We start from the raw sequence: 25000 nt of genomic DNA, 5'->3' as shown, positions 1-25000 counted from the left end.
TTTCTCATTATTTTTGTGAGCCACCTGACCTGCCCTATGGCCTGCTCTGTTGACAACCCACGGACCCCCAGTTGTGATTTTAAACAAGGATCTGTTACTACCATTATGTGCTGCCTGGCGTTTCCGAGTGCTTAGCTTAGCTTGGCGATGCACTAGCGTGGCCAGCTATCTCATTGCTTGCTTGCATGTCTATTAGTGTACTTGTGCTGCCTGAAACCGTATTTTTTCCAGGTATTCAAGGAGCGACAGTGACTGAACCCGTTCTTCCCTCGTCAGTAGTGAACTCGCTCAAGGCCACTGGCATGACAATTGAATTGGGAACCGGAGACAGCAGTCGGAGCACAGGGTGTGCAGGACGAGCACCGCGGAGGCGCAAGAAAAAGAAAAAGAAGAAGAAAAAGGATGGCGCAGATAATTCGCAAGCGGTCATGGCTGTCCCTGATGGAGATACGGGTATGTCTGTCAGCTTGAAGCTTTAAAAGGTCCCTTTACAGTCCGTTGTATCGTATCCCAGCAGAACATGGTTTGTCATTTATGTTTGAAGCTCGCAGGGAATCCTTGTACAATAATTATATTGGCGGTGCATACATTATGCAGCAGATTGTGCTCAAGTTTTTTATGTGGACAATTTGAAGCATAAACAGATTTTTGGCTTCGCCGCTGCATGTGCTTTGAGGCCAAGACATCGCCGGGGCATTGCATTGTCGCTCCCTTCTGCATATCGGATTAATGATCTTCCTGTTTTCTATCCTGTGTTTTGCTTTCTTTTTTCCATTGACAGCAGCCCCAGCCAACGGTCTGGTGAGCGCCGAGTCAGGTGGAGAAAGTGAAGATCCCGGTGACTCCGGTCCAGGAAATCTGGCTGTTGAGGTGGCTCAGGTATGGAAATACACATTGCCAGCCCTCCCCTCCCCCCACACACACACCCCTTCGAGGGGTGTACGGCCATAGGGCAGGTGCATAGACTTTGGCCTGACCACGTTTCAGTCAACCAACCCTGCTATGGTATTATAGAAAGCAAAATGGTGCAAATAGTTGTCATTAGCATGGCTTGTCTGTACTGGCCACATCAGGCTGAGAGGATTTGCTACACCCCTGCGTGCGCTCTCTCTCTCGCTCTTTTTTTCTCTCTCTCTCACACACACACACACACACACACACACACACACACACACACACACACACACACACATGCACACGCACACACATAGACACACACACACACACACAAACACACACATACACACACGACACACACGACATACACACACACCACACGCACACACACGTACACATCTATCTATCTATCTATCTACTCAATCTGCGGACAGAACTGTTTCGTCCTTGTGGACTCATCAGCGCAGCACAGAGGAAATGAGGCCGAGCCTGATCTATCTGTTTATCTATCTATCTGTCTGTCTGTCTGTCTGTCTGTCTGTCTGTCTGTCTGTCTGTCTGTCTGTCTGTCTGTCTGTTTGTCTGTCTGTCTGTCTGTCTGTCTGGCTGTCTATCTACCTACCTACCTACCTATCTACCTACCTATCTACCTACCTATCTACCTACCTATCTATCTATCTTTCTATCTAAGAGTCCACAAAGAACGAAACAGTTCTGTCCGCAGATTGAGTATTTCGCTCCTGCTCTTCTAGTAGTTGAGCACTCTCGTATGGAGTAGTGCCTTTGCTGATTGTGTTATGCAGAGCTCACTGACTTGTCAATTTGAGCCCTACATACATGCAAGGCACATTCGGGCCTGGTTTAAACCTGGCTTTGGAAAATTTATTTTTCATTGCTATCGGGTTCGGCCTCATTTTCTCTGTGCTGCGCTGATGAGTCCACAAAGGACGAAACAGTTCTATCCGCAGATTGAGTATCTGTGTGTCTGTCTGTCTGTCTGTCTGTCTGTCTGTCTGTCTGTCTGTCTGTCTGTCTGTCTGTCTGCCTATCTATCTAAGCCCCCCCCCCCTCTCTCTCTCCCTTTCCCTCTTGTTTCTTTTTGTCTCTTCAGTCTGTTTTGGTTTCGCCACCGTCAGTGCCCGTACCCTCGAGACCGGTTAAGTCTGTACTGCCATCACCTTCCCTTGCCAAGTTGCAGTAAGGATGTTATGCCTCTTGTCCTGTGCTTGTCACTGGGTGTTCTTGAACAGTACTGTTTTACTGCTGCACCATGCTCTGTGTGTGTCCCTCTGTCTATCTGTCTCTCTGTCTCTGTCTCTCTCTGTCTCTGTCTCTCTCTCTCTCTCTCTCTCTCTCTCTCTCTCTCTCTCTCTCTCTCTCTCTCTCTCTCTCTCTCTCTCTCTCTCTCCCTCTCCTTCTCCCTCTCTCTCCCTCTCACGTGGATGACTCATCTTATCCCCGGGCCTGTCCATTTGTATGCATCGTGGATACCGTACCTGTTGAGTTAGCCAGGGTCTTGGCACTGGATTTGTTCATTGTCCGGTATTCTATACTGCCGAGGAAGCTATGAAGAGAGATTGTTCAAACACCGGTTTTATTTGCTTAGCATTTATGGCTAGCTATGTAAGGTTACCTTAGCCATTACCTTGAATGGTTTAAGAGTGCTATGGTAGTTTTGAGAATTTTGCAAGCGAACGCATTGCTATCATTGCTTAGTAATTATTTTTGCTTTTGACTTGTCTTATTCGCACTGTGTAGGCCATCTAGTGACTGGAGAGCTCCTGGTAGTGCCCCTTCTGTCACGTCTCGCAGTTCACAAGACTCGGCCCTCTCCGTATTTCCTTCCGTCACCAGTTCGGATTCAGAGCAATCCGACTTGGAGGTCACGCGAAGGAAGCCCCTACCCCAGTAAGCTTTACCGTAGCCTGTGTAGGGATGCTGTCAGTGCCAGTGGTACTTTTGGTGGTGATTGTGCTTGTGCTGCTGCTGCTACTTCTGCTGCTGCTGTGGCTGCTACTGCTGCTGCTGCTACTTCTGCTGCTGTGGCTGCTGCTGCTACTTCTGCTGCTGCTACTTCTGCTGCTGTGGCTGTTGCTGCTACTTCTGCTGCTTTTGGCAGTGATTGTGCTTGTGCTGCTGCTGTGGCTGTTACTGTTTGTGTGTTTGGTATACAACCATTTAACGCCCTTTGCAATGCGTATCCCTCACCTGACTGTGCGGATGTACAGTAACTGTTTGCACCAGCTGATATCCTCCACGCCAGAAGAACCTCTAGTTGCATTGGTGCACCTGCCGGAATACTTCGGACATGAATGGTTTTTCTGTAAGCCTACATGTATGTTCTCAGAGTAGTGGCTTCTGATGCCTTATCATGTCCATTTTCCATGTTTACTACTGCTTCTCTCTCTCTTTCCCTCTGCTTTAGACGCAAGGAAGAAGAGCTTGAGCTCCGTACCCTCCTGCTTTTGGACCAAGTTTTCTCGGTAAGGTGCTGGCTTTTTATGTTATAATTGTGTGAGCATATTGCTTTTATCTTGTTTTGGTATGTATGAGTGCGATGCCATCCATGCCTTTGCTGGGATGGCCGAATAAATGTTCATATTTCTTGAAGTATACACTTGACATTGAATACTCGAGTTATTTTGCTACAGAGTTTTCCAGGTATTCTTGCCTCTCTATTCCAGCTCTGTAATCCTGTCCGCGTATGGCTTTATTTTGTTGTCTTCTAACATGCAGAGCTTGCATCGCAAGACGACTTTTAGCTTCTGGCCAATGTTGTTTCCTGATGTCACCATTTCCTCTCGCGGCCCGCTCTTCTCCGTTGCGCTTGGCAGCTCCTGCTCCAAGTCACGAGCGACCGCATTCATGGTCATCGGTCGCCTCCTGGACGCCTCGCGCCAGTACCTACTGTTGGCAGACGACAGCGTGGCGCGGTCGCATCACCGTGCCTTTACGCCGCTCTCGCAGACGCTGGGCTCTATTCTGCGGCAGCTTTATGAATACACCGTGCAGCTGCTAACTATGACATCATCACAGAGGGAAGTCTCTAACAGTGTGCTGGTGCAAGCTGTCAAAGTAAGCCATTCCTTAGTAATGACTGCTGTCACTAATTATACGTTGCTCTGCTCTTGACTCATGGTGCATTGCACACCACTGCATGCACCATTGAATTTAAGGTGCACTTCAAAAGCAGTTCTCGTCCCAGAATGCACTGTGATTGCTGTATAAACTTTCTGTCTTTCTGTGCCTGTCTCTCTCGTTGCCTGCCTGTCTCTGTTCATCTGTCTCTCTCACTCACTTGCTGCAGTGTTTGAGCCTGTTTGTGTGGAATGCTCCCTTCCATCGACTGCGCACTGGATATCTCACTCGTGTTGTTTCGGCACTTGAGCCTCTGTTGACACGGCGAGGTAGGTTTTCGTATCTCTTTATTAACCGTGCTTTTCGGGGGGGGGGGGGGGGTGACAGTTCACGTTTCCGTGCCACTAGAGTCTGATGTAGTGATGTGTTCTCGCTCGCTAATGTGTCCTCTTCCTTCTGTCTATTCTGCGTTGTTTAGATATCACGGTGCGGACGGCATGTCTCACTTGTCTGGGTGCAGTGGTGTGTGTGCATGCGCCTCTGGACGAGGTCTCCGATGCCCTGCGTCCCACTGTACTGTTGAGAAGTGGTGCAGCGGGGCCGGCAGCGCCGCTGCTGCGCCTTGGTTCTGGAAGCCACCGCGACAGTCCCAGTTAGTATGCCTGTAACATGTGACCCAAGCCAAGGGTGTACTTTATTACTACTGCTTGTGATTGCCTGAACACTGCTGCTGTGAAGTATTGTGTAGAACGTGTACTGTGAATCTGTGATAGATAGATACATAGAGTGGTTTCACATCTTTGCCTATCATGTGGCTAAGTTTGTGTAGAAAGTGATCTTGGGCATAAGGACCAGCATGGCCGACATCATGTGACCCATAGATGCAGGGGTTGAGTGGAGTTGGAAGTTGGAACCAACGTGGTTCTCCCGTATGGTCATGTGATAGATGCGAAACCACTCTATTGCTATTGAGCGTAGTGGGTAGTGGAAGTGTGAGTGGGTGATGGCTCTCCTGTGCATTATGGCAGGTTCTTTCCCTAACATGTGCTTATGTGCATGTGTTGCAGATCAGGCTGTGCTTGAGGAATGTGTGTGCGCAGTCCAGTGTATGCGCCGTTCAGTTCTACTATGTCTCTGAATTCTCGCAATTGTGTACATGTCTTTGTATAATTGTGTTGATGTGTATTGTGCAGGCGAGGTCGCCTCCAGCAGTGCCACGGATGGGGACGGCTTGTCCGACTGGAGAGTGGTGCACCATGCTGGCCAGCAAACTCCTCACATGAGAAAACCCAGCATTGAGAGTACTGCAGGGATTGCAGGCGGTGCAGATTCGTTCTCTTGGCTCTCTCTCAAGGATGGCCTCGATGAACTATGGTTCTCCGAGTTCACGTTTCCCTCGTCCACGTCATGGTTGTGTCGACTCACGGTGCATCTTATAGTGTCTAAAGGTATAGTAACTGCTGATGCTGCGCCGTATGCATGCATGCTGTTGACTGCCTGCCTGCCTGCCTGCCTGCCTGCCTGCCTGCCTGCCTGCCTGCCTGCCTGCCTGCCTACCTGGCGGGCTGACTGGCTGGCTGGCTGGCTGGCTGGCTGGCTGGCTGGCTGGCTGGCTGGCTGGCTGATAGTTACTACTACTGCTATGTATATATTTTTGACAAACTCTAAGGCCCTCACCACACTAGGTACAAAACTGCGTGAACGTAACTGCGTTCGGCGTGTCACCAAGGAAACGGGCATAAAATGCAAAACATACTGCTTTTCTTTTCAGCAGATCGGGGACTCCTGTATGTAGAACGCAGCGTTTTGCGTAAAAAAGCACAGTAAACTGAACCGTTGCACTGTACTGCTGTGTCGTTTCTCAGTCCGACTACTGTAGAGAAGCAAACCGTTTTCCAGTTGCAACCAGTATAATTATTAGCTTCGTGAATTCACTGGTTTGAGGGAAAGACACGTGAGTTCAGTTTGTTTTTCCGTACTTCCGACGCTGAGAAGACAAGTAGGGTGTTTGTTTCAGTTCTCAGAGTAGCTAACAAGTTGTGTGCTGTTTGGAGAAGCATGTCTGGCACAATGCCAAAAAAATAACTTCAACGATGACCTGGAGAAGAAACTGATGGAGTATACCAGACGTCGAAGCAGGGCCAGATGGTGAAGAGAGCAATTCGAGAGAGAGAAATAACGGAGAAGATGAATCAGTATGCGAGGGAGTTGTATGGCGAAGACACATATGAATTCTTAGTGAAACACATTCACAACAAGGTGGACCACCTAAAAGCCAAGGCTCGCGATTTTATAGGAGATACAAGAAAAGCCAAACTACTGGATTGTCTGTTCCTGATCCTGGCACTGATGAGGCATACGATCTTCAATTGGCATACCGGTATGTGAACTGGGGGAAATTTTAGTGTTTGGCATTCATTGTATCGGGACATGCCTGGCTATGGACCTCTGAGCAACATGAAAGGCCAAACAGCGACCAAACGCCGCCGATCCATACTTGAACTTGTTGAAACAAAGAAGCAGTGAAATGTTCCCCAGCAACAACAGAACTGCTACATGTAATAACACTGTTCTGACTCTAATTCCTTTGCTCTTGACAATACAAGCATTGGAACACTTTTGAAATTCTGAAATTGCGCACCACCAAGGCTTTTCTGCAGTAGTCAAGGCAACTGTTCACATGACGGTGACGTAAGTCAAGCGGAGTGCAAGTTACTTGCACTGCAGTGTGCACGCGGCAGTCAATGCAGGGGTGTCGGAACCGGTGCGGCAGGTGCGGCCAAAGCCGCACCAACAATTTCATCTTGGGATTTTTGAAGCAACGGAATATGGGTTATTTGGGCCCAATTTCCCTAAAACATTTCCTGGGGGAGGACCCCCGGACCCTCCACCCATTCATGGCCGCACCAATGTTGAATACCTTTCGACGCCCCTGCAATGTATGTGATTTTTCACGAAAATCGGTACTGCGTTTTCCACGTAGTGTGGAGAGGGCCTAAGTTACACTATCCAATGCCCTGGTGATGCTATTGGGCAAAATTTTGGCAGCTAGATTTATTCGATGCAGTTTAGCGTCTGTCGTGGAGTGTAGGGTTGGAGGTGTTTTCAAGTGTACTTCTTTGCTTCCTTGCTGCCATTACAGCAGTTGCCAATTCACCAGCATTGACTCACAATTCAAGCGTGAAATCCGCTACGCCGCCTCCTTTTCGCCAGAAACTCGTAATTCGTACTGAAGCCATGCAAGTCCTACTGGGCCTGGCGCACAATTACTTTCATCTAGTACGGTAAGTACTGCCGAGTGCAGTCCTGCATGTCTCATCCCTTTACCGCCACTATGAGACAATGGCAATGGTACATAGTAACACGCACGAAGCAACTAACTGGCTGGTGATTTTAAGGATCAGTATGAAATAAGGTACATGTATATTGTTACTATTATTGTATAGTAAAGCTCCCCTTATGCGGATGCCACCAATCCAGGCACGTCCGTCTACCAGGCACATTTCTGACCTCTCTAAGAGTCACAAAATAGCTTTTCAACGAAAACGGCCCCGAAAACTATTGATTGGTAAAAGAGGTTTACTTTCATGCATGAGTTTCAAGTATGTATGTGAGTTACGGGCAATTCCTAGTTAGGGGCAGTGCTCGGTCCCAACCTGCCCGAATGAGGGGAGTGCTTTTAAAACTGTACTCGCACATGCAGTGCATGCTGGACGTCATACAAACACATTGTGTGTGAAAGTTGTCTTGCCGTGTTGACTTGCTCAGACTCGCCTCTGAGATGTTCTGTCCAACTGTGTCTGTAAGTGCGGGCAGTGTCAGGAGCCGTGGAAGTGGTGGTGGTAGTGAAGCGAGGGGTGCAGAAAGAAGTATCAGGTCGATGACTTGTTTTTGCGTCAGTGAGCAGAACTGTACATGGCTGTGCTACCTATCTGCAGCGTCAGAGAGACACATGCCTGTACATGTATTTTGCTGACACGCTTCCTTGCCGCTTGTAAACCTCTGTGCAGGGCCTACTGGCGTTCGCTAGTCTATGTCGCTCTGGAAGTCCTCATTGTCGATACAGAGGAGACCATGCGCCTCCATACATACAAGGTATTCTGACAATTACCAATAACAACATCCTTTGTCACCGGGGCTCTGATTAACAGTAGGTTTCTCTTATTGTATTTACCAATGACTGCAGCACTGCAGCTCAATGAAGCGCAGACACTAGACCAGTCCTTTCAACGTACACTGTCCAATCTTCGCACTGCTAGTGTTAGGCGTCAGCGCAAAAGTTTGTTGTCGTTCCTGAAACGAACACTGTTCACTGTTGTACTCTGATCCCCCCCCCCCCCCCCCCCCCTGAAATGAACACAGTTTGCAATGCTGGACGGCACAAATCGCATGCATGTACATGTACAGTGTGGTTCGACTTACGATTTTGACTTACCCCCCCCCCCCCCCCCCCCTCGTTGAAAAATGTTCGTCTGGGGACAGCAAAATCTCTTGTGATGACCCCTTAGCTGTTCTGCCGGTGTTGTGATTCAAGATTGTCCGAGTAGCATACAATGCATGTACCACCCAATCAATGCTTGGCATATCAAGTACATGTGCACCGCACTCTTCTCGTTGCTAGTCTGTGAGAGTCCAGGTAGCTTTATCTGGACAAGAAGGCAGCAATGCATGTTCATTTGGATTAAGTAATAATTATAAGTACTGTGAAGCACTCGTGGTGCCTGTCTTGTGCTCCACAATCAGCCAGGCATAAGTAAGTACCGGTGTGTCTTTGTAGGTCACTAAGGTGCCGGGTCTATTGTGTTGTGTTGGGAATTCTTGCCCAGCTCTTGACAACACTGTTGCGGCATATCGGCGACGGAATAGATGCTGGAGACGAACACGGTGGAGCGACCGACGGCTGCGACCAGGTGTCAATGAATGAGGTCAGTATCCGGGTTCTCTCTCTCTCTCTCTCTCTCTCTCTCTCTCTCTCTCTCTCTCTCTCTCTCTCTCTCTCTCTCTCTACTTTCACTATGCCAACACGTAGTTTCTAGTACTTCGAAGTAGTTTTACATATAGTTCTTCTAATGAAAATCACCGGAGCAATAGCAACTAAGTTACAAATGCGTGTTAAGGAAACTATTGGAAATAAGTTGCAAATGTATGAGAGTGTGTGTATGTCTTATCTGTGCGTACGCTACGCACCATCATTGTACATTTACTCTTATCTCTTCTATTGTCTTCATATCATAAATCACTCGAACAGTCTCTTTGCTGCAATATTGACAGTTTGTTGATATTTTGGCCTGGAACCATCCTGAGGCATGTTTCAGGTGTTCATAGATAAATGGAGACGAAGGAAAAGTTTTCTGCCGTGTATGAATTTTCTTTAGCTGGCATGAATGTGCTTGTGTGCATCCGTGCGTGCGTGTGTGCATGCGTGCGTGTGTGCATGCGTGCGTGTGTGTGTCGGTGTCGGTGTTAATCATTAGCTGGCAGAGCTGTGGCAGCTTCTTCTGGACACATGCCTATTACCCTGTGTGTCATGTAGTACTGCTGGTGGTGCCAACAGCAGTGCTGCAATACTCTCAGCCACCGTCAAGTCTGCTGCCCTGGATTGCGTCGCTGCCATAAATCCAGATGCCTTCTCCCAAATAGACGTGAGTTTTCATATGGCTGATTTGGATAGGTAGCTCTAGCCTGTACAGTAGAGGGACAAACTGACCGATACAGGTGGACAGACTCTAAGTACGATGAGCAGATGGACCGGCAGTGATAACTGGAAACTGGAGGAACAGATTGGCCAGTGGGAAGGGACAAATTGAATTTGGAGGGAATGACTCAACTTGAATGACGGTGAAGGATAGTTAAGGAGAAAGATAATAATTCTGGTAAAGATGTATTCATAACAAATTTGTTCTCAACCACTGTAAAGAACTTCACTGCTACTTGTTATTTGTTGGTAGCCAAGAGTTGCTAGGGGGTAGTGGTGACATCACTGCCTTCTAGCTTCATGCATAAATTTCCTTTCTGTGTTGTGTCACTGGTTCTCACTGGCAAAATCCTGTGGGTGTGGGCCTTGAATAGATTCAGAAATCAGCAAACAATACTGATGTGCATGTGTGTGTGTGTGTGTTTGTGTGCGTGTGTGTGTGCGTGCGTGCGTGTGTGCGTGTGTGTGCTGTTGTGTGCGCGTATGCATGTTGTGTGTATCAGGCCTGTACCAGGGATGTGTGCCTGGACTCGGTGAAGAAGTTGTGTAATGATGCTGACCAAGTAGCACAAGTGAGTTCTCTATTATCAGATGAACTGCTTTACGTTACTTTTACAGCATCGTCCAAGCAGGAACACATTCACTTTGGTATACACTGTATTCGAACATCAGTGCATGTTTCATCATGCCCCATGTGCTACTAGTCAGCGATGAAGTTGATGAATAAACGCCTTTCTTCAGCGAACAAGCCTGCGGTGCTAGATAAATATGCATGTAGGACTTGCTTTTAAAGTTCACTTCCTTCATTGCCATACTCTGCTCATGGGCATACCGAAACAAAGGGGCGGCGGGGGTCCGGAAGCCCCTTTTCAGCCGGCGACTTTCTTTCTTTTAAAATGGTAGTGGAGGGCTTTGTGCCGACCTTGTTCTTGTTGAAGTTCAGCCCATGCAAGCCACGCAGTTTACCAGAAACATGTTAATTTGTCGAGCTAGTGAGTACAACCTCAAATGTGCCCCTGAGGTCGATATGTGACAACCCTGTTGGATGAGATGCACACAGATTTTGATATGCAGTACATGAAATATTATTCATATGCTCACGCTTTGTCCGCTTCCTAGCACAAACATTTCTAGACTCGGGTGGAGAGCCAATGATTAACGTAACGTACAGCGTAACTTGTAGCTCTTTGGTCCTCTTTTCTTCTTATAAAAACATTTCTTTTAAAAGTTTGGAGACTCCTGATGCGCCCCTGCTGCTGTTGCTGTTCCCTCCACCTCTGTTGTTGCTGCTGCGGCGGTGGCCTTTGCGCGCTTGCACTGTAACTTCAGATGATTTGATCCTGATTTGTTGTGAAATTGTTTACATGGATTTGCTTTGTTGCAGTGTTCAGCTATCCGTGCTCTGGGGGTATTCTTCACACATCCTAAGCTTAGGAAGGTTGGTGCACAAGCAACGAGTCACTATTTAAAAGTATTAATGTGTCACCGCACTGGAGAGAGGCATTGCACTTGAACAGTGGTGGATTCGTAGCTTTAGCCTTTCTATGGCCATATGCAAACGGAAGCTGTTTTGTGTGCATGATAGTTCTTACACTGTGTACTGTTCTTGTATGGAAGTCTTGCTGGGTTGGCTTGCTGGGTTGGCTTGCTGGGTTGGCTTGCTGCTCTTGCGTGTTCTCCTTACTTTCTGCATTTTTGTTGTTGTCAATAGCATGCAATGATGCTCTTTTTTCAAGTGTTTTCCTGCTGGTGTTTGTATTATTATACCTGTGTGGCTATGTTTCAGACCACTTCCTTCCTGGTCTCCTGTGTAAATATAGTACGTACTTCACTGGAGCTGCCTGTGCTTGCGGTGCGTGCTAAATCCTCGTGGGCTTTCGGCAACCTAGCCGAGGCCGTCATGCTCAACCGGTGAGATTGACCGTGTCATGTTGCTTGTATGCCGATATGCGCGTGCATGTACTGTGCGCTCGTGTATGTATATGTGCTTGTAACCTGCCGCCTGCGAAATGGCCCGTGCATCAATCTTTATAATGTGGCAGACCTGTTTCACAGTTTTGGGAGAGCCAGTAACCTTTTCGCCTTTTCCAGCGATATTTCTTATATCTTTTGGGGGTTCATTCCCCCATTGTCTTGCCTAATAGCTATTTAGCAGGGAAGTTGCATGTAACAAAATTCGTAAGATTTTCACAAGGAAGAGCTCAGCATCGAAACGGCAACGGAACTTGTTTTTCGTAGTTCTCACCATGCTACAGCTCAGTGATGTACTGTTGTACACTAACCGGGGTTTATGCGTGACTGCGAGGATCCATTTTGTACTGTTAGGCTGTGTTTACATGAGAATTTTCAACCCGGGTCGAGTTGTTCAACCCGGGTTGAAAGTCTGTACGATGGGAAAAATGGGTGGATGTTTACATGAATACAGTTGACCCGGGTCAAATACTGATATGCCGCCAAAAGTCTACTTCTAGTCCTGTATGGTCACGTGAATACTTTCGCGCGAAATTTGCCTGTGCACTGCTATTCAAACCTGGTGCGAGATACGCATAGAAGTATGTTAGCACGTTTGCGAAATTTCAACCCGGGTCAAGCGCAATGCGTCATGTAAACGCGCCATTCATTTTGTGTGCAAGTACATGGCGGGTTGAAATCTGACCCGGGTTGAAACGCCTCATGTAAAGTTGTAAACACAGCCTTAGAAAGCGGTTTCCTGCCATTCGACCACCGCACCACCAACGTGCCCTCTGGCCTACCTTGACACGCCACAGCACACCATTGCCAAAAGGCGAAAAGCAATCGGTAGATATTGAATTCGGTCTGCCGGAGAGCACGTTGGTAATGCGGTGGTTGAAGTGGGAAATGATCTGTTTACAGGGGTGAATGCTGCCTACCCTATTCCCTATTGCACAGTCTCCCAATGCACCATATTCGTATTTGAGAGTAATGTATAGCAGGAAATTTTCAGACGGAATTTATTTTCGTGCGATTTCGTACACGCCCTCTTTTGTACTAAAATTAATTCCGTACTAAAATTTGGTCCTGTGAAGTTATGTACACTATACATGCGTACCGCAAGCAAACAAGTGCATTTAGCATGCACCACTGTACGAAAATAAAATCCATACGAAATGTCGAAGTTCGGCTTTGTCCGAAAATATTTCCGTCCGAAAATTTCCTGCTATACAGTAGTCTTTTCCGTCCTTGCTTTTCCTCGTTGATTGAGACTTTGATTTGTGCAACCTCTAGTATTGCTACTTGTTTTGACTTGTCCTTCTTGCTGCTACTTGAGTACTACGATGCTGGTTGTGCGTGCTTCTGTGTGTGCTGTCTGCTAGAGAGGAGGACATTGCTATGGATTATGATCTAGTCATGGAACTGCTAGCACAGGCGGTCAAGACATCCGCAGACCATGATCGCGTCAAAACCGGCGGTGTGCGTGCCATTGGTTGCTTGCTGCAATGCCTCAGCGATGAAGACTGTGGTAAGTCATGCTGAGTTCGCTCAAGCTCTTGTTCTCGCCTTGCTTGCTCAGTGTTGATCTCCCTCGTTCCATCAGTACAGGGCTTACTTATATCAGGAAGAACAGCAGGTGTATCGGCGTGGATGTGATCAAGATGCACTTAATGCAGCATACCACCAGACACAGACTCTAGACACGTCATTGGACCTAGACGTTTGTCAATGATACCTTGCAGCCATTTCGGCTTACTGCCTAGCCTTGTGGTGTGAACCGACTCAGCTTTGGCAGATTCGAACTGCGTACGAGCATCAGTTGAAAGCGGTTGCTGTTGTAGCATAGCAGTAGCGAAATTGGGCTAGAGCGGTGATAAACTCATTGTGGGTGCCTTCTTGAGCAAGAGAGCAGAGGGGGACTGTTTCGTACGGGTACCGGGTATGCTGTGTGTTCCTGTGAGACGAATAAGAAACACGCAGATGCAGTAAGACCTGTGTTCGACGGACCGTGCACCAAGCGGAATCCTGTACTGGCCGGACAAATGTTCATGCACCAAAGTACTGTGGATCGAATGTGCATCCCTGGAATTGAAGATTCCGCAAGGACTGCTTGCAGTCCGGTGTGGAATCTGAGTTACACGAGCAGTGGAGGCGGAGAATGTGACAGTGTGTTTGGCCTAATTCGCTCCTAAAAACCATAGCAATTCAAAGAAAAATTTCAAACTCTGCCACCATATTGCTCCTGAACTCCAGACCTTCTTTGGCCTTTTTCGGAGCTCTTGACTCATGTGACAGTGTGGGAGGGTATGCGTCTATTCACAGACATTACTGACAACTGGGTGGGAACACACTGTCACATTCTCCGCCTCCACTCCTCGTGTAAATCAGATTCCACATCAGACTGCAAGCAGTCCTTGCGGAATCTTCAATTACACTCCTCCGGCTTCAAATGTGACAGATGCAACACACCAGGTCTCACTGTAGCGCGGTTGCGGAGGGCGCTCGTTATAGACACCGACTATCACACGCCGAACTGTAGGGGACTGGCCAATGGGGAAACTCATCTGCACGTACCGGTAACGTGGACGAAAGTGCTGAACGATTGACATTCAGTGTTCTATACTGCTTGCCACTCTCGAATTGGGAAGCTACAAAGTTGGCTACCCACACTTCATCAGCTTCCAAGTGATCAAGTGATAAGTGAATCCCGCTGACACCAGCGAATCCAGATGTTCCAGGCCGACTCGTAGCTGAACTGGGTTGATGAGCGCCACGATGAAACCCATAGACGGGAGGCGTGTGCTGAAAGTCCACAGCTTCGTGCTGCCTCCTGGATAGTGGCCAGACGGCTAGCTGCAGCCGGTTGGCCTCCATCGGATGTGATTCGCCGAATGGACCCAGCACCGGATCCTGTATCTCCGGCAGCCGCCACGGGTGGCTCCGTAACATGGACGACAGCTGAGGATAAAATGCCTGACCCTTCCATGCTGGTGCTACTAGTACGGCATTGGCAATTGTGGTGCCGATGAACTGGAGGAGACCACGGATGACTAATGCTATCTTGGGAAAGAGATAGCCGTCTTCCCACATGTGGTTGGGGCAGCGAAAGCGCATCTACTGCTACTGCGTCCGGGTCCGGATACCAGCTGACATACTGGGGAAGTTGGCTGTTGTGTCTCGATGCGAATAAATTGCAGAGAAGTGGACCCTTGTGTATCACAATAAAGTGAAACAGGTCGCTGTCCAGCTTCCAATCGCTGCTGTCCACCAGTAGATGACGGGAGAGGTAATCTGCTGTCATGTTGCTGGCACCCGGCACATGCACCGCAACTAGGAACAGCCGACGAGCATAAGCCCAATCCCAGATCTCCCTCGCCAACTTGCACACCAGGAACGAGTGTGTGCCCCCTTGCCGATTGATGTGCCGATTGATGTACGCTACGGCCGTGGTGTTGTCGATCTTCAGACGAAGCGTTAGATCTGTCAAGTCGGGACACAGCTTTCAACTCTTTCCAGCTGATTTGCCGATCGTCGTGGATTGTCCAAGGGCCGTCTGTGACTTGGCTGTTGCACGTCGAACCCCAACCATAGTTGGATGCGCCGGTTGTCAGAGTCAGGGAGGGCGGTGCGATCTGAACTGGCCTGCACCATTGTGCTGGAGTCAGGTGAATCCACCAGGAGAGGTCGTCTCGGGCATCGTCCAGTAAGGCAATGATCTGCTGTTCGTCTGTTATCTGGTTCTGAACAAACTACAACATCCGGGACCTCGCTTGCGCTAGCGGTACTGCCTTTGTTGCATCTTGCATCTTCCCCAGCAAATACCATAGTGTCGAGAGGCTGACAGTACCCTTGTTCAGCATTTGGCGACAGTCCTTGCTGATGCCCTCGTACTTCCGATCCGGAAGATGAAACTCCATGGACAGCGAGTTGCCTGCTATGCCGAGGAACTCCGGAGATTGCACTGGCGTCAGGATCGATTTGTCCCTCAAGATGATGAAGCCCAGGTGCTCCTACAGAAATGCTGCTTCGTTCACCGATTGCTTGGCCGCCTCTGCTGTGGCCTGAACAACCAGTCGTCCAGATACACAACTAGAAGGATTCCCAGAGATCTGAAAAATGCTGCCACCGGTGCCAGGATCTTGGTGAAAGTGTGTGTGTGGGAGGGGGGGGGGGGGGGGGCATCCGAGAGCCCGAACGGCAAGCATCGGTATTGCCATGTCTCTTCCCGCCAGCGAAAACGGAGCCATCTTCGGCTGTATGGGTGGATGCGGACAGAATGGAACGCATCCTTGAGGTCCAGCTTGCACCTGAAGTAACCTTGCTGGAGAAGATCGGCGGCATGATGGAGAAATGCTCTGTCCATACGTGCTGGTTGAGGGCTTTCAGATCGTCGGACTTTGGGATGAAAAAGTGCTGGCTCAGATACTCCATCCCTGGCTCTTGCGGTGCTCTCTCTATGGCTCTTAGAGACGACATCTTCTGTAATTGGTCGTCTAATCCTGTTTGCTCTGCTGGTGCTAGACGATATGGCTGTGGCAACCGATCCTGGTGTGGCTGGCTGCTCATTGATAGGTGATAGCTCTCCACTGCTGCTAGGACCCACGGGTCCTGTGTAATTAATTTCCAATTGTGTAATGTGTGACGAATTCGGCCTGCTGGAGAGGAATCCGGTAGGCTGTGCAGATTCAGCTGTGCATTCTGCACTATCGCAGGAACTTCTTGCTGATCTGCAGGACAACCCCGACCTGCTAAGCCGACGGGTATAATCTCCGCTGCAGAGGTGGGCCGGAGTGCTGCTGCTGCGGCTGGGACCGTGGTGGGTATGGCCGAAATCGGCGAACCAATTGCTGTCGCGATAACGCGACTGATATGAGAATGGGGCCCGGCCTGTTGAGCGCCACCCCCCCCCCCCCCCCCCCCCCGGAACGAAAAGGCTCTTGCCGGGCACTAGTGGGCTTTGTTAGGCGAACCACATCTCGCAAAGCGGTTGACACCTTGACCTTCTCGGTCAAAGTCGCCGTAAACTTGTCTCCAAACAAGCATTTGCCTTTCTCAGGCATCTCGTCGTTCATCAATGTGGCTACCTCTTTGCCACCAGCCTCCAATACCGTCTGCTGCCGTGCCTGGGTGAGCAAGGCATTGACATTGCTCATCAGAACGAGCGCACGCTGTACAATGTTCATTGCGTCTGCCATCTCGACCGTGTCCTGGTCTGTGTCCAGTAGTGACGCCCAGATGCACGTCAATGGGCCCACCAACGCATGCATTGCTTGCTGTACCAAAGAAAGTCTCCCATCAGCAACTTTAGGCACCTGGTGCCCTATCCGGCTCTTTACCGACTCATCGATCTTGGGGGCAATGTATGTATGTATTTATTCATATTTCTCTAGTGCAGCCCCCACAGACCTATGGTCTCCTTACGGGGTACCCTAGCCAATCTAGGATTGCGATACGAAATTGACTTGGTGAAGCAGTAAGGCGGACCGATGCCGGAACTGAGTTCCAGCGGTCAGCGGCTAAAAAGAAAGAGAGGAATAACCAAATCGAGAGGAGGCTCGTGGCAGTACAAGTCCAAGCGAGACGTGAGACCTTGTGCAGGTGCGGCTACGAGCCTCAGAATTGGCACGAAGGCAGAAAAGGAGGCACAGAAGTGAACTGGCAGAAGAATGAACGCATCTGAATACAAGAAGATACAGTTATTGGAAAAACGAATAGTGATGGGTGTGAGGTTGTTTCGAGACAGAATACACTGAACATCTGCGGTAGGTGGGTAGCCAAATACAGTACGCAATGAACGGCAAGAGATGCGGGTGAGAGAATCATATTCATGTTGTCGCAGACTGTGTACATAAGCATTGCTTCCGTATTCCAGTGTAGACTGGACAAAAGAGAGATAAAATGTGCGCCTGGCTGCATTGGTCAACATGGTGTGGCAGCGCCGAAATGCATTCAGTTTTGCTCTGACCTTCTTTCGGAGTGCATCAACTTGCTCACGGAATGTCAAGTGCTCATCAAAAATGATGCCAAGATACTTAGCACAAGATGATTGCAATCAACATTTCCGTGACAGGACGCGGATGCAACGTGAGCATAGACTTTCGCTTTTCATCCGTCATGGCACGCCGGAAATGAGTTTCTATGTAGTCTGTGATGACAGACGGAGCTCGTATGAGGTACAGCAAAACCTGGTTTAAGCGATCACCCCACGGTGCAAGCAAAAGCGGCCGTTAAAGCCAGGTGGTCTTTAGAACCAGGTCCCATACATTCGTGGCATATCGGATTATACATACATGTGCATGATTGTACTTTCATGTACTCATATTGACAGGTGCGGAGCATAGAATACTCTCGTGCAAGCAAAGCACACCTCACTCAAGTGCATGCAGCGCATCCTGCGCTGTCACTTCAGTTGACTGCATGCACTTGCTTTGGAGCGCACTTCAACCCTGTTGCAGTCAACTCTGCCAGCCAAGAGGCACTTTTGGTTAGCTTTGGTCGCTGTGTGCAGGTCCAATATGGCACTTGGTACACTACAAGTCGGTCGCTGGTCGCTCAAGGCAGGTGGTCGCTGTATCCAGTGCAGTTTCTGTGTAGAACTGTGCGTGCATGGAAAAACGGTCGTTAAAAGCGGGTAGTCGCTAAAACCAGAGGTCGCTTACACCAGGTCTTACTGTACTTGCCGGATGTGTCTACCTCGGCACGTGGATCAAAAGCCTGAGGCTTAGTTATAGTCAGGAAGATCTCGCTGATCTTCTGAACTGACAGAAGGCTCCAATGCCTGAGCCGGAGGCCCGGCAGCAAGAAGATCTCGCTGATCCTGTTACTTTAAGCACACACCCCAAGTGACCCAGTTCTCGCTGAACTGGCACCAGAGCCGCTCGGAACCTGGTCACCACTGGAACTTTCCAGGGTACCATCATCCATAACCCCATCCATGTCACCGGAAAGGGGCACACCACAAAGCAAACTATTAACTGCAATAACTCAAAAAATAAATCGAAGAAGAAACGTCCACCATGTGGAGCATAAAAAAAGGCCAAAGAAGGTCTGGAGTTCGGGAGCAATATGGTGGCGGAGTTTGAAATTTTCTTTGAATTGCTATTGGTTTTAGCAGCGAATTAGGCCAAACACACTGTCACATCGAAGTGTAATCCTGTCATTTAGGACTGTTTCCGGGTGCACCAGGCAAGCAAGGGTGTTTGGTTAGGGCACGTTGTACTACAAAAATCGCTTTGGCTGGGAGTCAACATGGCTCCAGACCATTGATGATAAATTGTTGCATATCGTACGCGCGCGCGCGCGCGCGCGCGAATACAAGCTCCCCTTCGAATGAGCTCCCTCTCGAATAGAGCCCGTCCCTCAGAGGCATTCGAAGTAATACAGCCCCGTCTCGAATAAAAGCCCGTGGCTCTAATTGAGCGCCCACAGTCCGTACGTTGTAGTGCAGTACATGAACCATGTACGGTATGCACGATCAACACAGTGTGCTTTGCGGATCACTAGATCCATATTGGAGGTACGGGATCGCTCTAGTCCTCTGGGGTCAACGTAGAGACATGCAAAAATGGGAACACACTGCGCCAGAAACGATCATCTTGAAAGGTGTGAAAATTGATGTTTCTATTGAAAAAATAAAGCCCCCTCTCGAATAGAGCCCCCTCTCAAATACAGCCCCCCCCCCCCCCCCCCTGGGTGTCTTCTGGAAAAATAGAGCCCCGGGGCTTCTATTCGCGCCTATACGGTAGTCTTCTACCCTCTCCACTCTCCAAGGGCTCGGTTTATGCCGAACATGTTGTGTACATGGAAAACTTGACACGGGTAGAATTTGAAACTCGGATGTTGAGCCGTAAATAAATGTAGAAAGGAAAAGGACATAATTATGGATACATGTTAAGAGTAACTCTCCATCACTGTAACTAGATACTATATACAGTCAGAAAGTAACTAGTTACAGTGATGGAGAGTTACTTTAACTCGTATCCATGTGTCCTTTTCCTTTCTACAGGTAGAATTTAAACAAACGGCGAGGAGACTATAATTTGATAATCGCAATCAATAAAATGAGCTGAACCCACATTTGTGTACTTTATTCATGCAATGTAAAAACAGTGGAGACGATGTGCAATAAAACGATGAAAATATGAAGAAAATATGAAGGACAAAGTGATAACACATAACAGTAGTACATTTCACCTAGAACATTAACGGCCAAGCTTGGCCGCACCAAACATCTTTCTGTACACGCAAATTAGGCTTAAAGTTATACAGACGCTGATAGATAGCTTCCAACACTTTTAACTGTAGTCCATAACCATGACGACCACAGCACAATACAGTGAACGAAGAGTCGGAATACGAATTGCAACAATCAGGACTAGCAAGCAGATGATTGTACACTGAAGACTTGCTACCACGAAACCTACGCACAACACTAACACTCTCACCGGCACTCTCACCATCACTCCCATCATTGCTCTCCGACTCACTGCTCCCTTCACCGTCCGTTCCATCCTTTGCTTCCTCTGCACTCTCTGTCCCGTCCATCCCGCCTGACCGGGTCCAATGAACTTAACTCGGCCGTCACCCTGCTGTCACGTCCCTCCTTTCGCCCTTGTCCGTTTAGTGCGTAGCTTCTGTTGTAGTTGGCTGTTGATCGTCTTGGTCTTTCAATTGTGGGCTTGGATGGTGGATTAGTTGTGGTTGCTGTAGATTGCGCTGTTGAAGCTATCTATCAGCGTCTGTATAAGCCTAATTTGTGTGTACAGAAAGATAGTATATTTGGGTTGAAATTATTTAAGTAACGTGTCGTGTTTGGTTCGGCCAAGCTTGGCCGTTAATGTTCCAGGTGAAATGTACTGCTGTTATGTGTTATCACTTTGTCCTTCCTTCTTTCTTTCTCTTGTTTGTTCATTTTCCATTTGCAAGTTTATTGTCAGCACACGCATTCGTTATTGCTCTCGCTTTGATTGTTAAAATTCACACTTGTAAATTTCACTGCTGTTGTTCTTAGTGTTATTTCTCTAACTTAAATTTTCTATAATAGTTCAATTTTGTTTCAGTGTCCTTCAGTACAACGACGATTCCTGATGAGTGTTGTACGAAAACTTGTTTGAATCCATATTTTTTCTCTTCACCATTACTTCATATTTTCATCGTTTTATTGCACATCATCTCCACCGTTTTTACATTGCATGAATAAAGTACACAAATGTCGGTTCAGCTCATTTTATTGTTTGCGGTTGACAGGTACAATTTTTTTTAAAGAATAAAACCTCTTTTACGGGTGAACAAAACACAATTTGCCATGGCGGAGGATTGGAAAACAAGTCAGATAATGATGACGTCACACGTGATCAGAGAGCAAGAGAAGCATAGCATACTGTAAAAGCCATATATATAACGAAGTGCTAACTCTAACCAGGGAGTCTAAATATATATTTACGACTCCCTGACTCTAACGAGTTAACGAGGAGAAATCTTTCGTTAAAATAGAAATCGTTATACAGAAAAGTCAGAAATAAATACATATACTATCCTATTGAGCGTTGAGAATGAGTGAGAACCGTTACCTTTGGTACACGTAAACTAGTCAATTTGGGAAAATCGTTGTATATGCGCCTCATTAGAATAATGGCTTTTACAGTAGTCCGCACAATCACGGGCCAAGGCTCAACGGGACACCTTGGCCTCCACGACAGCCAGGGAGGCACAGCCATCCATTGGAGGCTGCCAAACTCGGCGAACCTCACGCAGACACATGACACTCGAACGCAGCAGGGCAAAAGCCAGCCTGCAGTCGAGGTGGGCAATTAGCAAAGAATACGCCTCCCTCCCACGTAGCGACTGGAGGTGTGCAATCCGGCTCACCAGTACAGCGGCACCCTTGCCGAATCCTCCGGTGGAAGAGAGCACAAAGGGGAGAAAAGTGGACCGCTCCACTTCTCGCACTCTCTGATCGTATCGACGTGGACAGAGAAGTGGCTGGGTTGATCATGGATTCAGTGCAGCGAGCGGAGACCACTGCACCTAACCCATGACACATTACGAAATGGCTGCAATAACATTTGAAAATGAGAAGAATTTTTTCATTTACTATATTTGGAGGGGGGGGGTCAGCAAACAGGAGTGAGAGGTGTTGCGTCTCTCAAACCAGGAGGTATAAGTCACGAAGTGTCATCAGCCTCCACAGTGCATCATATAATACTCTGACGCCTCCGTAGAGGCGACAGGTAAGGATTATCCCTTACTGATGATGTAGAGCTAAGAGTTGGGAACTGGAATATATCAGTGATCTTCAGCCAGGGGCAATGTTTAGTCTTTTTTTTCACCCTCTCGAAAACATTGTAGAACGTACCAAAAGTCCATTTGTAGATAGGTTATGTTCTTCCCAGGTTCAATTGTGATTGCGTGATGGAATCGGTGCAATAGTGTTGTCATGGCAACTTGGCCGATATTGATCTTTTTTAATACGGCTCTGTGGATGCAGTAGCTGGTCATTATTGTGCAGCTCCTGTCATCTGACACCTCACTACAGTATTTGATGCGATTATTTCTGCTGTTGCCATGGTAACCAGAATATACTGATTTTGAGCCAAGCGAAATTTTCATTGAGTATAGGGCTTGAAAGTGATGACGTCAAAAACGGCCGGGGAGTAGTAAATTGACATCAGATTTCTATTTTGGATCCACTAAGGTGTGACTTTGCTATTGCCTCAGTATGTGGGTGCATAGCAACCCACTCATGTCGTATGCAGGGGTGACTTTTACTTCGCCACCAGTTGTAACCGCGCCCCCAGTAGCCAAATCAGTCAGTTTCACTGGTTACATCACCTTGCTGTGAGTAAGACGGCTTGAAATGTGCTTGGATCCATACAAAAACTGGATCCAAGTGGATCCAATTTTTGAATTTTTGAAATTGTTGCTATGCTGTGACGTAGCACTTTCAAGCCCTATTGATCATTGCATACAATCTGGGACGGGCACGAGGGGGGGGGGGGGAGTCGTAAAATTACTACTTTGGATGTGTTCACATGTCAATAGACACCCTTACTGCCTTAGCAAACAACGTTATGTTGTAACGGTATTACCGTAAGGGGGAAAATACCGTGATTTGGGCTCAAACTTTAGCAAGATGCACGCTATTTTTAGTACGCTGTTGCCACGAGAATAGCTTTTACTTTGAGCGGTACGCTCGTACAACCATTTATGTCACCATATATACGCGATACAAGGTGAAATGCGTGCGGACCATGCAATATTTGGCCCAAAAACGTACCGTTGGTCACAACGATAAATCAGCCCCCATAACGTTTTTACGCTGCAGCTTCAACGCTATTTGGGTGATCAAGGTACGAGTACCGTACAATAATTATAGCGTTACCGTTATTTGCTAAGGGTGTCTAATATGACTGCATGTATGTCCATAGTCAATGCTGTATACATGACTGTAGTGTACAAAAAGGAGTATAAATTTGCGTGGATGGTCCTTCACTGTTTGGCAGACAAGTGATATCTTTAGCGGAATGATTTGCCCTGGCCTTGTCATTAGCCACGGCTACTCCTTTGGCCGATGCAAGTGCTCATGCTTGTCAAGTTGTGAATATGGGAAGATCTTTTTGAGGTATGCCTGTTTGTGTGTGTGTGTGTGTGTGTGTGTGTGTGTGTGCGTGCGTGCGTGCGTGCGTGCGTGCGTGCGTGCGTGCGTGCGTGCGTGCGTGCGTGCGTGCGTGCGTGCGTGCGTGCGTGCGTGGGTGTGTCTGTGTCTGTGTGTGTGTGTGTGTGTGTGTGTGTGTGTGTGTGTACAATGTACGAGTGACTGTGCTTGTGTGCATGTTGTGTCTTGTGGTCTTGGTATGCTGGTTTGTGTTCCTGTGTGTTCCTGTGAATACTGACTAGGTAAAGAGGAAGTGTTGGTTTTGGTGCAGTCTGGCATGCAGCAACTTACAAAGGTCGTAGCAAGCTCGGCCATCACAGCAAAAGTACGTTCATTGAACAAACCACATACTAGCACCCATCTCGTCTAGTTCAAACAACCTATAGAACTTGACCTACGAGTACTTCAAGTAGTCTGAACACTTACTCAATACTCGCGTATGGTCTCTTTGCTGCGAAAAACTTTCCCAATTCTGAATCACCAAAATTTGCCTACTGTAAGTGCCCGACTGGCACAGCGTGTTCCTCAGTCTGGACATATTCTGTAGGTATGCAGTTTGTCAACAGTCTCTCATTTCCACCTGCACATTTTGCTGTAGTAACTTTCTGTTGCTTCTACACGTTTCTCCTCTTACCTCCTCTATTGTTTGGTTGGTGGACGCTCCGTTGACAACCTTCCGTTTACTGTTGAAAAACCCTCGAAGTATGCAATCAATCAATCAATCAATGCGGACAATGCCGTTGTTTGCTACTTTGCTCTCTGTCCGTTGACAGGTACGCTGGAATGCTTGCTATGCCATTCGCACTGCATTAAGAAACCCGGCGCTGCCGACTGGATGCTCAGCCTGGTCGGTGAGTACAGCTGACATTTATCTACCAAGGTTTTGCACAATTAAAATTCGTAAGATTCAGACGGTATAGTCTCAAATAACAGAAGCTCCTGTGAGTTTTCGACTGCTTTCGAGCGAAAAAAAGTGAAGCAAATCTTCATGCAGTGAAACTCCTGTATACCGCAAAACCCAGGGTCTTCTGCTTGCGTGCAAGAGTACGTACACGACTTCTGGCAAGGAAGGCTGGCTCTGACTCTTCTATTCTTTTGTGATTGTTTGCCGATGCTTTGAATTCCTTGCCGTCTTGGCCGAACAGCAAGGGATGTTCACCGCACTGTTGTCAGTTGCACAGAAGCACAAGAACTTCAAGGTAAGTATGATGTTGCATGGGTTACTGGTAAATTTTCCTCAAAAGTACATCAGATAGTATTTGTTGAAACGTGCTGACTGTGTTTTATCCATGTTTGAGTGGGGTTTCTTTGATTGTTTATAGGGGAAGTGCATCGATTTTTCGAGTAGGGTCCAGAAGAAAGACAATTATTATTTGATTTCGGTTCGAATGGCATACCGTAGAATCCCGCGGATAAGCCCACCCGCGTATAAGCCCATGCCCGCGCATAAGCCCAGGGTTTGTTCGAACATCAAACAGCTTCATCGTACAAGCCCATGGGCCTAGGTCACACCGAGAGTCCATAAATTATGGACTCTTGGCCATACCATGTACGTAGTACATGCACATTAATAATTTTTTTAGTACATTTCAGCACAATCATCGGTTGTTTTTGTTTGCAAAGTGGTTTTAGCATGTATTTCTCACTTCCTTGATACTTTTCAATAGCACAACTTGGTGTCGGCGTATAAGCACATGCCTGCGTATAAGCCCATGTTCTCGTAT

General features: G+C 47.8%; 1 protein-coding gene and 1 non-coding gene across 3 annotated transcripts in view; one reads left to right on the top strand and one right to left on the bottom strand.

Annotated features, from left to right (window-relative positions):
• The window catches only part of LOC135815429 (HEAT repeat-containing protein 6-like), a 42328-nt gene that overhangs the window by 7898 nt on the left and 9430 nt on the right, over window positions 1-25000 (top strand). The window contains exons 8-27 of one of the 2 annotated variants that reach the window (XM_065328725.1): window positions 232-453; window positions 785-879; window positions 2009-2094; window positions 2656-2805; window positions 3323-3380; window positions 3634-3972; window positions 4205-4304; window positions 4454-4627; window positions 5169-5423; window positions 7118-7259; window positions 7986-8070; window positions 8802-8900; window positions 9450-9617; window positions 10174-10242; window positions 11055-11108; window positions 11457-11581; window positions 13006-13151; window positions 23519-23601; window positions 24050-24127; window positions 24422-24475. In XM_065328725.1, the coding sequence (XP_065184797.1) occupies window positions 232-453; window positions 785-879; window positions 2009-2094; window positions 2656-2805; window positions 3323-3380; window positions 3634-3972; window positions 4205-4304; window positions 4454-4627; window positions 5169-5423; window positions 7118-7259; window positions 7986-8070; window positions 8802-8900; window positions 9450-9617; window positions 10174-10242; window positions 11055-11108; window positions 11457-11581; window positions 13006-13151; window positions 23519-23601; window positions 24050-24127; window positions 24422-24475 (2582 nt within the window). Of the gene's footprint in view, window positions 1-231; window positions 454-781; window positions 880-2008; window positions 2095-2655; window positions 2806-3322; window positions 3381-3633; window positions 3973-4204; window positions 4305-4453; window positions 4628-5168; window positions 5424-7117; window positions 7260-7985; window positions 8071-8801; window positions 8901-9449; window positions 9618-10173; window positions 10243-11054; window positions 11109-11456; window positions 11582-13005; window positions 13152-23518; window positions 23602-24049; window positions 24128-24421; window positions 24476-25000 lie in introns of both variants that reach the window. The other variant, XM_065328724.1, reaches the window with a different exon arrangement.
• On the bottom strand, window positions 21735-21876 carry LOC135816248 (U8 small nucleolar RNA). The gene has a single exon (XR_010553374.1). It is a non-coding gene; the product is annotated as a U8 small nucleolar RNA (small nucleolar RNA).

This window comes from Sycon ciliatum, chromosome 4 (genome assembly GCF_964019385.1).
Source record: "Sycon ciliatum chromosome 4, ocSycCili1.1, whole genome shotgun sequence".
Lineage (NCBI taxonomy): Eukaryota > Metazoa > Porifera > Calcarea > Leucosolenida > Sycettidae > Sycon > Sycon ciliatum.
The sequence above is the reverse complement of the archived record's forward strand: the minus strand, read 5'-3'. Positions and strand labels throughout refer to the sequence as shown.